The sequence below is a fragment of the Elaeis guineensis genome, chromosome 5 (assembly GCF_000442705.2).
Source record: "Elaeis guineensis isolate ETL-2024a chromosome 5, EG11, whole genome shotgun sequence".
In the NCBI taxonomy this organism is placed as follows: domain Eukaryota; kingdom Viridiplantae; phylum Streptophyta; class Magnoliopsida; order Arecales; family Arecaceae; genus Elaeis; species Elaeis guineensis.
Genome location: NC_025997.2, coordinates 121,317,874 through 121,332,273, shown reverse-complemented (window position 1 = coordinate 121,332,273; position 14,400 = coordinate 121,317,874). Strand labels below are relative to the sequence as shown.

Genomic DNA, 14,400 nt, shown 5'->3' with positions numbered 1-14,400 from the left:
CTAGCTGAATTAGTGGGAATGTAAAGTGGTTTGCATTATAAACCAGCTCTATGATGAGATGGTTTCTACCAAAGACCGATATTTTTTTTTTCTTTTGTCTAATGTTATTTCACACTGCTAGATGCGAAGAGTGTTTATTAGCTTTGCTTAGCATCAAAACCAAAGTGATTATCTCCTAAAATTAATGGTGCATATAGCGTTGTTCCTACTTAGAATTTGCATCATGTTTGACTACTAAAGAGAGCTATGTGCTAGTAAATTTGGTGTCTGCAGTGGAATGATGCCTATGATTTGGCAAATACCGAGATTTTGGACAAAGACTGCGAATCCACGAGCTATTTTCAGGCATATAGTTTCATAGACTATAGGAGACATGGGACCATGGGCCATGGTAACCTAGTTCTACCAAAATGTTTGGTGCATTCTTTGGGTTGCTTCCAAGCTAATGCTATCAACTAACATCCATGGGTACCCGTAGCCGGTAGGCCATATTGATTGTTTTTATTCCTTTTTGAGAAATACCAAGGATAGGTTGTTTGAGAGGTTACTTTGGACCCCCACTTTATATTTTCTCCACTGACCAATTCACCATTTACGTCTACAAGTATCACTTACGTCCAAACTCCAGACGGCACCAACCGTCACTTAACTACTTGAGGAGGAAGTTTGCCATGATGATAGGCAAATTATCTTTTATGGAAATTAAATACTGATCATAGGCAAAATAAATCTGGTATAGTGACATATATGATAACAAAAATAGTGACAGTATGATCATAAATTTATCTGAACATGAAAGCCAATTTCAGCCGCCAGTAAATGTATCACATATAAATGAAATTGAGCACTTTATCTCTGTTAAGAATACAAACAAGTCGAATTACTCGCAGACTACTCGAGTTCGATTCGATTATTATCTAACTTGAGTAGCTTAAGTAATTTTTCGAGTTAATCTCGAGTAGCAGGATACTCAGCTTGAAAGCTCGTAAACCTATTTGAGTTATATATTTTTAATAATATTATTTTTACTTATAATATATATATTAGTATATATTATTAATAGGCTAAGACTCGTTTTGAGCTCAAACTCAAGCTCAAGTATGATTCAGTTGATATTCGAATCAAACTTAGTCGATCTCGAGTTTTATCTACGTCATACTCCGAATCCATCATCTAGATCGATTATGTAACACGGGTACATAAACTCTAGAGCGATGTCTTAAAGATCATGTAAAGCTTATAAAAAGTATAAAATCTCTAATAAAATCATAATTTATTTAAAATAATAATGATCAAATATACTAACTAAATAGATCATTCATCGTGAACAATAATCATCGCTTTTTCTGATAAATGATAGGCTAGCCGATCGGCTTTGCTCATGGCAAACTATATAGCAACAACATATTCGAGAAAATCATAAGCTCCTCCTCGGAGCACTAAGCTCTTATAGAGGCAATAATTCAAATATTCAACGGTATCAAAAATTGAACTAACAATAAACTAACAACTCTAGCACTTGAACTTGTTGCTCAATCTATTCGGACTAAACATTCAACATCTCTAAAAAAATACAGTACAAGATATAAGCTTTTCAGTCTAGTAAAAATTTCAACACATCCACATTAATATAATCATAATAATATATAAAAAAATATTATATAATTTTATTTAAATAACTTTCATACTAGAAAAATATTACAGTCATGTATAGCAACATATCATTTAATATAGTATATTGTATTATATAATAATATCAATATAATAAATATTTGATCCAATCACATTAAAGTGCTCAGCTCTAGACTAACACAACCATATTTTCAGCCCATGATAGGGTAACAAAAATAACTAATCCTATGAACTATCACAATCATATTTTAAGTTCGTGATAAAGCAATAAAGTGGCTAGTTTAAAAGATCATAAGTGCTCAACTTTGAACTACCACGATCATATTTTTAGTCTATAGTAGAGTATCAATAAATTGGATAGTCTAAAGAACCATAGATGCTCGACTCTAAACTATCATAATTATATTTCAAGCCTATGATAAGACACCAATAAAGTGGCTAGTCTAAGAAATCATAAGTGCTTGACTTTAAACTATCACAGCCATGTTTTATGTTCGTAGTAGGATACTAATAAAGTGACTAGCATATAATACCACAATCCCATATTCAATCATACAATTCAATTACATGCTTCTTAAGTATTACAATTTAAAATTACATTATTTTATAATATTGGATGCACATGATTATCAAAATTCATTCAAATCAGAATCAGTAATATATAATACATAATATTATATAAAGTCATATATATTTTTAATAAATAAATATATAATATGCAACTATTAAAACCCACATAAATCAAAATTATTGATGTATAAAATAATTTTTATATAAATAAATGATTAATATCTAAAAATTTTTAACTCTACTGGCGTCAAACCGAATTCACTAAATTTATGATTTAAGGGTCAAGAATCCTACTTGATATTCTCTTATCCAAAAAATTCTCCAATAGAACCAAATTTAATATTAAAAATAAGTTTTATTAAATAAAAGTCATTTATCTAAAACCCTTTACTGGGGTTCATAGGTGCTTAACATCAAATCCCTTGATTTCTCTTCCACAAATCTCTTAACCTGGTTAGTGAGAAAGGTAGAGAGAAGAGATAAAGAAAGTAAGAAAAGAAGAGAGAGAAGAGGTAAGGAGAGAAGAGAGCTTCTTATTTTTTGTTGACTAAAAGTAGAGGGGAGAAGAGATACTTCCTAAAAAGTGAAAAGAAGGTCTCTTGTTTGGTTGGAATTTTAAAATGAGAGAGAGTGAAAAAAATATTTTCTATGAAAAGTTACTTTTCATATTTCATAGAAAGTGAAAATCCATAGGAGAGGTAGGTTTGGACACTTCCCATGATATGAAAAGTAATTGTACTTTTTTTCTCTAAAATATTTTTTTAAGATCCGTAGCTAAAATTTAGTAAAATATCAATAGATGGTTAGAATAAAATACTGAATAATAATATAATATTATATTAATATTATCTTAATATTTATTTAAATATAATATGAGTATTTATTATATTTTAATATTTATATTAATATAATATTTTTATTAATATTAATATTAATATAATATTATATTTATATTTATATTAATAAATTTATTATATTAAAATATTTATATTATATTAATATAATATTAATATATTAGTATTATATTAATATAATAAATTATTATGATATAATATTATATTATAATATATTAATATTATATTTATATTAATATAAATATAATATTTATATTTATATAAATATAATATTTATATTTATATAAAATTTATGAGTAAAAATATATGGTTTTATATCTACTAAGGGTATAATAGGTATTTTATATAATTTTTTTTAAAAAATAACTACTTTATAATAAGTTACCTTTCCATGATCAACCAAACATATCAAAATCTTATTTCTAGAAAGTAATTTTCTAAAAAGTAAATTTTTAAAATATTACTTTCAGGTAAGAAAAGTTCTTTTTGCGAACCAAATGAGTCCTTAAAATAAGAAAGCTTCTTCTTCTTTCCTCTTCTCATCAAGGCAACGATAAGGTGGAAAGCTGGCAGCATATAGCACGCGCTCGATGACAACAAGCTAGGAAGATATCTCGTTTGTGGCCATGGTCGTCAGAAATAGTTAAAGCAAATAAGGAAAAAGAGGTTTAGAATAGAGGAGTCATGTTTAAACCCAAGCTGACAGCTCGCTGATCCAAACCATGCGATGGCAATGGGTGGAAATCGGGACAAGAAAGAGAAGAGAAGAGAAGAATGGCTACCTTGGTTTGGTGGCATTAAAGGGAATAAATCTAGTGATCCTTTCGATGAAAACCCAAGGGAAATGTTATATATTGCTCCAAAATTATAAAGAGATCAAGAATTTTTTGTAAAATAATTTTAAATATATACTCTTTCCTTGTTTATCTCCCGTGACAGTTTAGAATTCTTATTCGGATGAACCTTTATTTTGAGGAGTTTGTTTTTTCTTTAAAAGGAGGCCGCGGCATCCTTCTTTGGGTGTGCGAGTGCACGGTGGTGGTTCCTGGTGTTCTTATGCGGGCTGGTGTTCTCCCGCTAGTGTTCGTCCTGGCTTTCTTCCGTTGGTGTTCTTCCTGATCTTCTCCCGCTGATGTTCTGTTGGTGTTCTACCTGTCTTCTTCCTTCTCGATTTCACGGATCCCTATGCTGATGATCGAACGCTTCTTCGGTTGGTAAAGAGGTATTCATCTTGATTTTTTGTCGAGGATTGAGAAAGGTATCTTCACCTCAAGTATTATCTTACTTTGATCTATTGCCGAGGCAGAGATTGGTAGATCCGATTGGATCTTTGTTGCCTTCTTTTCGATACTCTGTTGCCTTCTTGTTGGCTTCGGTTAAGGGTATTTTATACCTCATATTGTACCTATTTTTTGGGATGGATTTATAGTGGATTGCTCCTCCTCCCCGTGGATGTAGGCCTTTTATGCCGAACCACGTAAATCTTGATTTCTTTGTCTTTGTTTATTTATGCCTGCAATGTGTTTGGTGAATTGTCTCAAAGAGATTAGACTTTAGATCAAAAGCCTAGGTCGATCCAATCCGGTGCGTGTGATCTCAACAATTGATATCAGAGCACTTGGATGGCTGGTGACAAGAAACAAAATTTTTCAATGGCTAATGATCCGACGTTTGTCTCTCACTCCACCACCATCAGGCATGAAGTGGCCGTCTTTGATGGCACGGGAGACTTTTCACTATGGAAGGTAAGGATGAAATATTTGTTGGTTAAAGAAGGTGTTGCAAAAGCCCTTAAGGGTATGGATTCAATCCCGAAAGATAATGAGGCTGCTAAAGAAGAAATTAATGAGAGAGCCCTAGGAACCTTGTTTTCAGGTTTAAGTGATAAAGTCCTACAGCCAAAAATGTATGAAAAAAAACTAGACAGTTTATATATGGCAAAATTCCTGACTAATAGATTATATTTGAGGAGAAAATTACACACATTTTGTATGACAGAAGGAACTTTACTTAAGGATCACTTGGATGAGTATAATAAGCTTCTGCTTGATCTACTAAATGTTGGTATCGATGTAGATGAAGAAGATAAGGCTTTGATTCTAATTTACTCTTTGCCTAAGTCCTTTGAGCATATTACCACTACCATGCTTTATGGAAGAGAAATAATAAGCCTTGAAGAAGTAGAAGCTATCTTGTTATCCAATGAACTTAGATTAAAAGTACAGCTTCAACATCAGGCTCAGACTCCAGCTCAAGGTCTTACTGTTAGAGGTAGAGATGAACAGAAAAAGAGGAGACAGGGTAGAAGTAAATCCAAAAAATAGATCAAAGTCTAGGCCCAAAAGACCAGATATTTGTCACTATTACAAAAGGCCAGGCCACTGAAAATCTGAATGTAGATTTCTACAATCTAAAAGGGAGAAGGAATAAAAAGATAAAGGAACAATCTCTGAGACAGCATCAATTGTAGTTTCTTCAGAAAGTCATAGCAGTATACCAGATGATGCAGTATTTACAGCTGCCTGCAGTGTTAGTCATGCTGATACTTGGATCGTGGATTCTGGAGCATCCTTCCACATGACACCTCACAAGGAATGGTTCTCTTCCTTTAGATCTTGTGAAGGTGGTACTGTTCTTCTTGAAGATGATGGTATCTATAATATAGAAGGTATTGGAACGATACAAATTAAATCTAATTTAAATACCGTGGTGATATTGGATGATGTCAGATATGTTTCTAAATTAAAAATGAACCTTCTCTCAATACATGCCTTTGACAGAGCAGGATATGAGGGCAGATGGGGTAGAGGATCTATAACTATCAATAAAGGGGTATTAACTTTATTGAGAGGTAAATTAAGTGACATCCTTTACTACCTGGATGGTAGTACAGTTGTTGGTCAGGCATCAGCAGTACAATCTTTTCTTGAGCAGTTGACACATTTATGGCACCAGAGACTAGGACACATTTCAGACATAGATCTACAGGAGCTGAGCAGACGTGGTCTGCTGAGTGGTCAGAAGATTGATGCACTTGGATTCTGTAAGCACTGCATATTTGAAAAATAATACAGAGTCAGCTTCACTACAGGCGTGCATAGGACAACTGGTATATTAGACTATATTCATTCTGACCTATGGGGACCTGTCCCAATTACATCCAAGGGTGGATCAAGATATATACTTACTTTCATTGATGATTACTCCCGAAAAGTCTAGATATACACCATTAAAAATAAGAGTGATGTATTTGAAACATTCAAATGGTGGAAGTCTATGGTCGAGAGGCAAACTGAAAGGAAGGTAAAAATTTTTCGGACTGATAATGGTTTAGAATTTTGTTCTACAGAATTTGATAACTTTTGTAAGTCAGAAGGTATTATTAGACATAGAACAACAGTGAGTACACCTCAACAGAATGGTGTGGCAGAATGCATGAACCGCACACTATTAGAGAGAGTCAGATCTATGCTATCTAGTTCTGGATGAAGTAGAAATTTTTGGGCAGAAGCCACTCACACAGCCTGCTATATTATAAATCGATCTCCAGCATCAGCATTAAGCATGAAGACTCTGGAAGAGATGTGGACAGGAAGACCTACAGACTATTCAGTACTCAGAATCTTTGGGTGTCCAGCTTATGCACATGTAAGAGATGGAAAGTTGGACCCCCAGGCTAAAAAGTGCATATTTATAGGATATGTATATGGGGTAAAGGGCTATAAATTATGGTGCATAGAGCCTGGATCTTAAGAATTTCTAGTCAGCAGGGATGTGACATTTCATGAAACAGCCACTGCTTCAAGGCAGCTACAGCCTAATTCTTCTCAAGATGATTAGGATCGGGGTCAGTAGGATAGGACTGTTGTAGATATTGATCAGACTGTTAAATCACAGCAACAGCGATCAAGTGAAAATACTTACAATGAACAACAACAATAGACAGATGCACAAATTCAAACTCAGGAGGAGATGACATTACAAGATCAGGATTAGATTGATAGTATTGCCACTCGAAGACCCAGACGTCAGATCAGAGCACCTCAAAGGTATGGCTTTAAGGATTCTGCTTGTGCTGAGTTAGTCTATTATGCTCTGAGTGTTGCAGACACCATTGATGATGAGCCGACCACATATCAGGAGGCTATTAGTAGTTCACAGGCTGATAAATGGACCATGGCTATGATTGAAAAACTTCAGTCTTTAGAAAAGAATCAGACTTGGGAGTTAGTCAAATTACCAAAAGGTGAGAAAGCAATTGGCTGCAAATGGATCTTCAAAAGGAAAGAAGGAGCCACTCCTCAAGATTTTAGATATAAGGCCAGGTTAGTAGCAAAGGGATACAGTCAATGGGAGGGTATTGATTACAAAGAGATATTTTCTCCTGTAGTCAAATACTCTTCTATCCGTGTGTTACTTGCTTTTGTTGTTTCTCAAAATTTGAAGCTGGAACAACTAGATGTTAAGACAGCTTTTCTTCACGATGATTTAGAGGAATAGATCTATATGCAACAACCACCTGGTTTTGAGGTTCCAAATAAAGAAGATCATGTATGCTTACTCAAGAGATCATTATATGGTCTCAAGCAGTCTCCAAGACAGTGGTACCGCAAATTTGACAGATTTATGGTCGACCATGGATATAGTAGATCTCCATATGACAGTTGTGTATATCACCAGCAGGTTTCAGATGGATCCTTTTGTTATTTGTTATTATATGTGGATGATATGTTAATTGCAGCCAAGGACATGTCAATCATCCAGAAACTGAAAGTCGAGCTCAGTACTGCATTTGATATGAAGGACCTTGGACCGGCAAAGAAGATACTTGGGATGGAGATTATTCGTGACAGACAGTCAGATAGATTTTTTCTTACTCAGCATAGTTATATTGAAAAAGTCTTGGACATATTTGGTATGTCTACAGTTAAGCCTGTCACTACCCCCTTTGCCAGTCATTTTAGACTTTCTGCCAGAGACTCTTCTCAAACTGAGGATGAGGAGAGATATATGTCTAGAGTGCCATATGCGAGCACAGTTGGCAGTATCATGTACGCGATGGTCTGTACTTGACCTGATATTTCACAGGCAGTAAGCGTTGTAAACAGATACATGGATAAGCCTGGAAAGGCTCACTGGTCAGCTGTGAAATGGATACTTAGATATCTAAAAGGTACTTCTAAATTGGGATTGATATTTACTGCACAGAGTAATTGCATAGTTACAGAATTTTGTGATTCAGATTATGCTTGTGACTTGGACAGGAGAAGATCTTTGATCGGATATGTGTTTACTCTTTTTGGATGTGCAGTCAGTTGGAAGGCTACTTTGCAGTCTACAGGTGCTTTATCTACCACTGAAGTAGAATATATGGCATTGACAAAGGCAGCAAAGGAAGCTATTTGGCTAAAAGGATTGGTACAGGATTTGGATCTCGAATAGGATTGTTTGGACATTCATTGTGACAGTCAGAATGCTTTGCACCTTGCCAGAGACCAGATGTATCACGAACAAATAAAACATATAGATGTCAGGTATCACTTCATCAGAGATCTGGTAGAGAAAGGTGATGTCAGGCTTCAAAAAATTTACACTGCCTATAATCCGGCTGACATGTTCACTAAATCAATCCCTGCAATTAAATTTAAAAATTTTCTGAACTTGATTGGTATAAGCATTTGGTAATGCCCTGCAGGGCTTGTGGTGAGGAGGAGGTTATAAAAGTTTTTTTTTTTTTAAATCCACATCTGATATAAAAGGTATAATATTTGTCGCAAAGAGGAGGATTGTTATATATTGCTCCAAAATTATAAAGAGATCAAAGATTTTCTGCAAAATGGTTTTAAATGTATACTCTTTCCTTGTTTATCTCCCGTGAAAGTTTAGAATTCTTATTCGGGTGAACCTCTATTTCGAGGAGTTTGTTTTTTCTTTAAAAGGAGGCCGCGGCATCCTTCTTTGGGTGTGCGAGTGCGCGGTGGTGGTTCCTGGTGTTCTTGTGCGGGCTGGTGTTCTCTTGCTGGTGTTCTTCCTGACTTTCTCCCGCTGGTGTTCTTCCTGGCCTTCTCCCGCTGGTGTTCTGTTGGTGTTCTACCTGTCTTCTTCCTTTTCGATTTCACGGATGCCCTGTGCTGATGACCGAACGCTTTTTCGGTTGGTAAGGAGGTATTCATCTTGATTTTTTGCCGATGATTGAGAAAGGTATCTTCACCTCAGGTATTATCTTACCTTGATCTATTGTCGAGGCTGAGATTGGTAGATCCGATTGGATCTTTGTTGCCTTCTTTTCGATACTCTGTTGCCTTCTTGTTGGCTTCGGTTAAGGGTATTTTATACCTCATATTGTATCTATTTTTCGAGACGGATTTATAGTAGATTGCTCCTCCTCCCCGTGGATGTAGTTCTCTTGTGCCGAACCACGTAAATCTTGATTTCTTTGTCTTTGTTTATTTATGCCTACAATGTGTTTGGTGAATTGTCTCAAAGAGATTAGACTTTAGATCAAAAGCCTAGGTCGATCCAATCCGGTACGCGTGATCTCAACAGGAAGATTTGAAGGAACTCTTAGAAGATTGGCAGTGATTTCTCAAAAATTCAATAATGAAAATCCAGTGAGAAGAAGGCTAACTATTTATAAATAGAATCTCGGATATTCTAACCCAAATTTGATAGACTAAGCTCTGATTTCTATTGGAATCGAAAGAAAAAAAAACTCCTGATCAGAATCTTCTTTCTCTCCTCACTCACTTGCCGAGTACGTATATCCTATAGATCAGGTCTCTTTAGGTTTGCCCATGAGCTTAAGTTTTGGATCACTACAATTTATTTTTTATTATTGAGTCAAATTTAAATTTAAGATATTAAAAATCAATCGATTTTGTGCTGATTTTGAAAGTTGGATATTTTAATTTGAATTGGATTTAAGCTTCTAATTATTTGTCTCGATTTATAGTATTATTAATTTATATTTTATAATAAAAAAAAAAGTGTAAGATTTTTTTTTTTTTTAATATAAATAAAAATTAGTATGTATTAGTACAATAGCCATCAAATTTGTTAAGAAGGGAGAGAGTAGGAGAGTCGAAAGTTGTTCGTGGGTTTGATAACAATCGGAAGCAGTTATTTCAGTTGCAGTGCATCCACTCGTGAAAGAAACAACACCTAAAACTCCTCCAACCTTCTTGGCCAATCAGTGGTTCATCACTTTTGGTTTCTCTTCTGTAGTTATGTTCTAGGTCTTGCTAGTATGCGACATCAATGGTCTTCTCACTTTGACCACCTCCTGCAAAAGTTAAAAGGCATTCCCAACGATTCCATCCAATAGAAAAAGACCACGTAGAGCCCTGGAGCCCCTCCAAAGCTTTCCCCAGAACGGGGCCGAAGTCCCTCGTGCAGTGTGCAGCCGCTCAGAGCCCACATGCTTTCCCTGAACCTCTGTCCCTTCCCTTGCCATCCAAAAGACATCCACCACCTTCTCTATATATTTCTACCTCCTTTCCTCTTTTCTTATAGTTCAGGCTTTGAAGTCTTCTTCCTTCTTCTCCTCTCCAATGGCCAAGTTGCTTCCACTGTTCTTCTTTTTACTCATCACACTCTCCATGGTCTCATGTGAGGTGGACTTCTATAGCTTGTATCTCTTGATCACATATTCTAATATGTCACAGAATGCTTTACATTAACTACGCACATTTGTACTCACTTCTCACCCATTTCCCCTGTTTATGGTTGCAGGTTGCTCATGAGGTGGAGGTGGAGCTAGCTAAGAAGAGCCAAAGGGTGGGCCTTGCTGATAACATTTTAATACATGCTATAGTAGCCACATTAGTTCTAGGTCTCTCTAACTTTGTTACTCTTTGGATTATATTATTATTATCAGGGGATGTATGGCCCGGGAAGCCTAAATAGCTACCGTGAGTTGCTACCTAGCTCTACAAATTTTTTCAGTGTATATATATATAAAAAAAACTTTCTTCTCTTGAATGGTGTGACCAATGAATTAACTGAGGGATTTGTAATAATTTTTCATGGATGCAGAGTGTCCGAGCGAGTGCAGCAGGAGGTGCTCTCGGACGCAGTACCACAAGCCATGTATGTTCTTCTGCCAGAAGTGCTGCAGGAAGTGTCTGTGTGTGCCTCCGGGGTTCTACGGGAACAAGCAACTCTGCTCCTGCTACAACAACTGGAAGACCAAGCGTGGCGGGCCCAAATGCCCCTAAGCTTTATTCATGTCCATGTCCCCAACCCTCTATTGTTCTCTTGATCGGTAGAGGTGGGAGTTCTAGATGTGGATGGGTTCATTGTTTACATGGTTGGTGACTTCTCTGTTGTCACACTATGATCCATTTATCATTAATGGGCTTGTCATGATGCGTTTTGGAATGGTCTGAGCTTCTTGTACTACAGTACTGACCTTGGATGTATCTTCGTTTTGCTTCGCCATTCGCAAGTACAGGATGTTAATTTGAGAAGAACAAGGATTTTAAGATATTAATTAGATGTGTTATATGAGTATTATTTTATACGAGATGGGAGCAGAGGAGGCCGGTCTATGGGACCAATATACGAATATTCTTTTTGTTTGGAGTAGTAAGGAGATAAATAAGAAATAAGTGATTAAATGGGAAATTATTTGAGAACGAATTAGTTCTTCATGAAATAAAATTTGCCAGATCACGTGATTTTTATTGATGGTTGAGTAAATAAAATAATTCTTAGTAAAGCTTTCTTGGCGGAATAAACTGAAACTCCCTCATTTATCCTGTTTTATGTAACAACCAAAATGCGGTCGGGAAATATTTATTTTTGCATGATTGACATGTCAATCAACAATTTCTTTACGCAAGTCTGATGAATGGAATGGCAACCAGATGGCTGCAGGTGTTTAGACAGCTTATCACGGATTAATGGGTTTTCAAGTTCGTTAAAACATGATTAATTACTAGGACATTTTGTTAGGTATTAAGTTACCTAACTGTTTGATCTATTCAACCTGAAATAGATAGGATTAGATTAACTATTCAATAAAATTATTAGGTTCGGTTCTGAATTTTTGGTCTATTTAATAAATAAATGGGATTTAGGCTCATAGATTTTTTATCTTATCCTGGATCCAACTCGTGCGGTATCTAGTTCTGATCATTTCTAAACTGTTGTAACGTTTTGAAAATAACTATTTTTCTGTGCTGCACTCTCGTCTTTATACAGCCCAATTGCCCCAGCTTCAGTTGCTTAAAGGGAAAAGCCTATGTTGGTGCAACTTACAAAATCAAAGCAAAATATAATGAAGAACATGAATTTTTTATATCAAAGATGATGACACTAATCAGGTTGAGACGTGAAAATCTTGCTCTTTTTAAATTGATTTAAATCCTCTGCAGTTGGCAAAGCCCATGAATCAGTGCAGTAGATCTTTTTGACTTGTCCCTTCAAGGATACAACAATCCAATAAATCGTCATATGACTGAAGACCTATTCTACACGAGGTTGAGCCCAAAGTTTCATTAAATGAACATCTTTTTTTGGCTTTAGAACTCTCAAGATTTCTTTGTAAGTGGAACAAGGATAATATATGTTTAGTATTGTGTGTTAGAGGTTAATGGAGATGGTTCTTTTATTAGCTCATGGAGTCTTTCTAAGTTAATATGGTCTATTATTAGCCAAAGTAATAGGTTAGAGTTAAAGAGGATGATAAATTCTTATGTTACAAAATATAAAAGTAATTAGACTTTTAATGAGGAGATGAATATTCCGTTAGCATGTGAATAATGGAGTTGATACATAAAACTCCCTAATGGTGTCAAAAAAAAAAAAACTTCAAATCAATCATATTCCCAATTACACAAAATTTATTAAGAAATTATTTGCATTTTAATGATAAAAAGCACCAACAGGCTACAACCTTCTACTCGACACCATCCTTTTGTTTTTCTTCAGCGAAAACAACTTAACTAATACCTGTGTGTTTGTATGTGATGGAAGGTGAAGGCAAACTTTTCAAGAGAAAATAAATTGATATCATTAGATATCCTTAAGAGATGTATTTGAAGTTAGCACTGTTTGATGAATTTATGGTTTAGTAAAGTGGAGGAAGCTTTTACTTTTGGTCTTGTATTATTGGAAGTCTTAGGGTAGGGATGGCAGCCGTTGGAGCGCAAAAACCTACCATCCTCATCCCATTGGAAAAGCTTAGTGTTGTGAGCTGACATCGATTACAGGTCTTATTCACCATCATGCTTTCAAGTTTTCATCAGTTGAAGAAAGAACATGCAGTGTGGATGTTTGAACCATATTTTGCCAAACATAATAAACATGCATGGCTTCTTTTGACAGAGAACCAATGATGGAAATTGGCACAAAAATTATTTCGATTCTTCATCAGTTCATAGACATCCATTATGAGGTCCTCTGTAGGCATGCTGTTTTTCAGTACAAGTACATTCAAAAGAAGTGCAATATATGTTGGTGGATGATAGTAATTGATACTTTTTCTCATGTAATTAGATACATGAGACTTGCAATATTTATATTGTTGGTAGAGATGGATTGTGACCGACTCATGTTATAATTATCAAGATCCAAATTTTTTTAACTGTACCATCACAGAATCAAATGCGGATCCTCTAATTGCTAAATAGAGAGTGTAACAAATAGGACTAACCCAAACAATACTTTTTATGGGGTAATAATTTCTTGCCTTTTTTATGATAGGCACTCCTTGGCAATAATTAGTACAATATTATTAGCTACTAGCAAGAGCTTAGCACATTGAAATACCATAGCTTATATCCTATTTCATAATCTCATTATGAAGGCCACAAGTAATTGCAGATCTCTAATATAAGTTAAGAAGGACTTTGCATGCATGAGTCAAGAAATGCCTTAGGGTGCGTGCACAAAAAATTTGCCGGATTCACTGGTGCTGGCTTAGCGACTCGACAATCAATCAATTCTAATATATTACATCAAAATCCGGCAAGTTACACCAATCAACTGTTCATATGCACCAAAAAGGAGTTACATTACTCCTTTGAATCATATCAAACATGATTTTGCTTCGCTAATCTTCTTGGATTCTTTCTAGAAAATCTTCTTGGATTCCCTTAAATATGTATGAAAGGTCCATTAATTTGGTGGCATGGGAGGTCCAGAAGATGGTGTCTCTGAGTAAAGTTGTACAAGATGATCGACATGTATTAAAGCTTATGTGCAACTTGTTTGATGGACGAATTAAGGACAAAGAGAGTTTCCTGTGAGAGGAATATGACAATATATAGAGAAAGAGACATCAACACGAGCTTACAGTAACCCTGTTAGCATCTTGGTTTCCCTTATGTTAAGGTGTTTG

At 35.3% G+C, this 14,400-nt stretch overlaps 1 protein-coding gene across 1 annotated transcript; it reads left to right on the top strand.

The window, feature by feature from the left end:
- The first annotated feature begins 10,484 nt into the window (after nt 1–10,484).
- On the top strand, nt 10,485–11,453 carry LOC105046097 (gibberellin-regulated protein 6). The gene is made up of 4 exons (XM_010924593.4): nt 10,485–10,669; nt 10,788–10,832; nt 10,933–10,966; nt 11,091–11,453. The coding sequence occupies exons 1-4, from the start codon at nt 10,607–10,609 to the stop codon at nt 11,270–11,272; spliced, it is 324 nt and encodes a 107-aa protein (XP_010922895.1). The 5' UTR covers nt 10,485–10,606; the 3' UTR covers nt 11,273–11,453.
- Nucleotides 11,454–14,400: the final 2,947 nt, after the last annotated feature.

Coding starts and splice junctions, on each gene's coding strand:
- LOC105046097 (XM_010924593.4), top strand. CDS start 10,607: ATGGCCAAGTTGCTTCCACTGTTCTTCTTTTTACTCATCACACTCTCC. Junction 10,670..10,787: donor TCTCCATGGTCTCATGTGAG/GTGGACTTCTAT, acceptor TTATGGTTGCAG/GTTGCTCATGAGGTGGAGGT. Junction 10,967..11,090: donor GGGAAGCCTAAATAGCTACC/GTGAGTTGCTAC, acceptor TCATGGATGCAG/AGTGTCCGAGCGAGTGCAGC.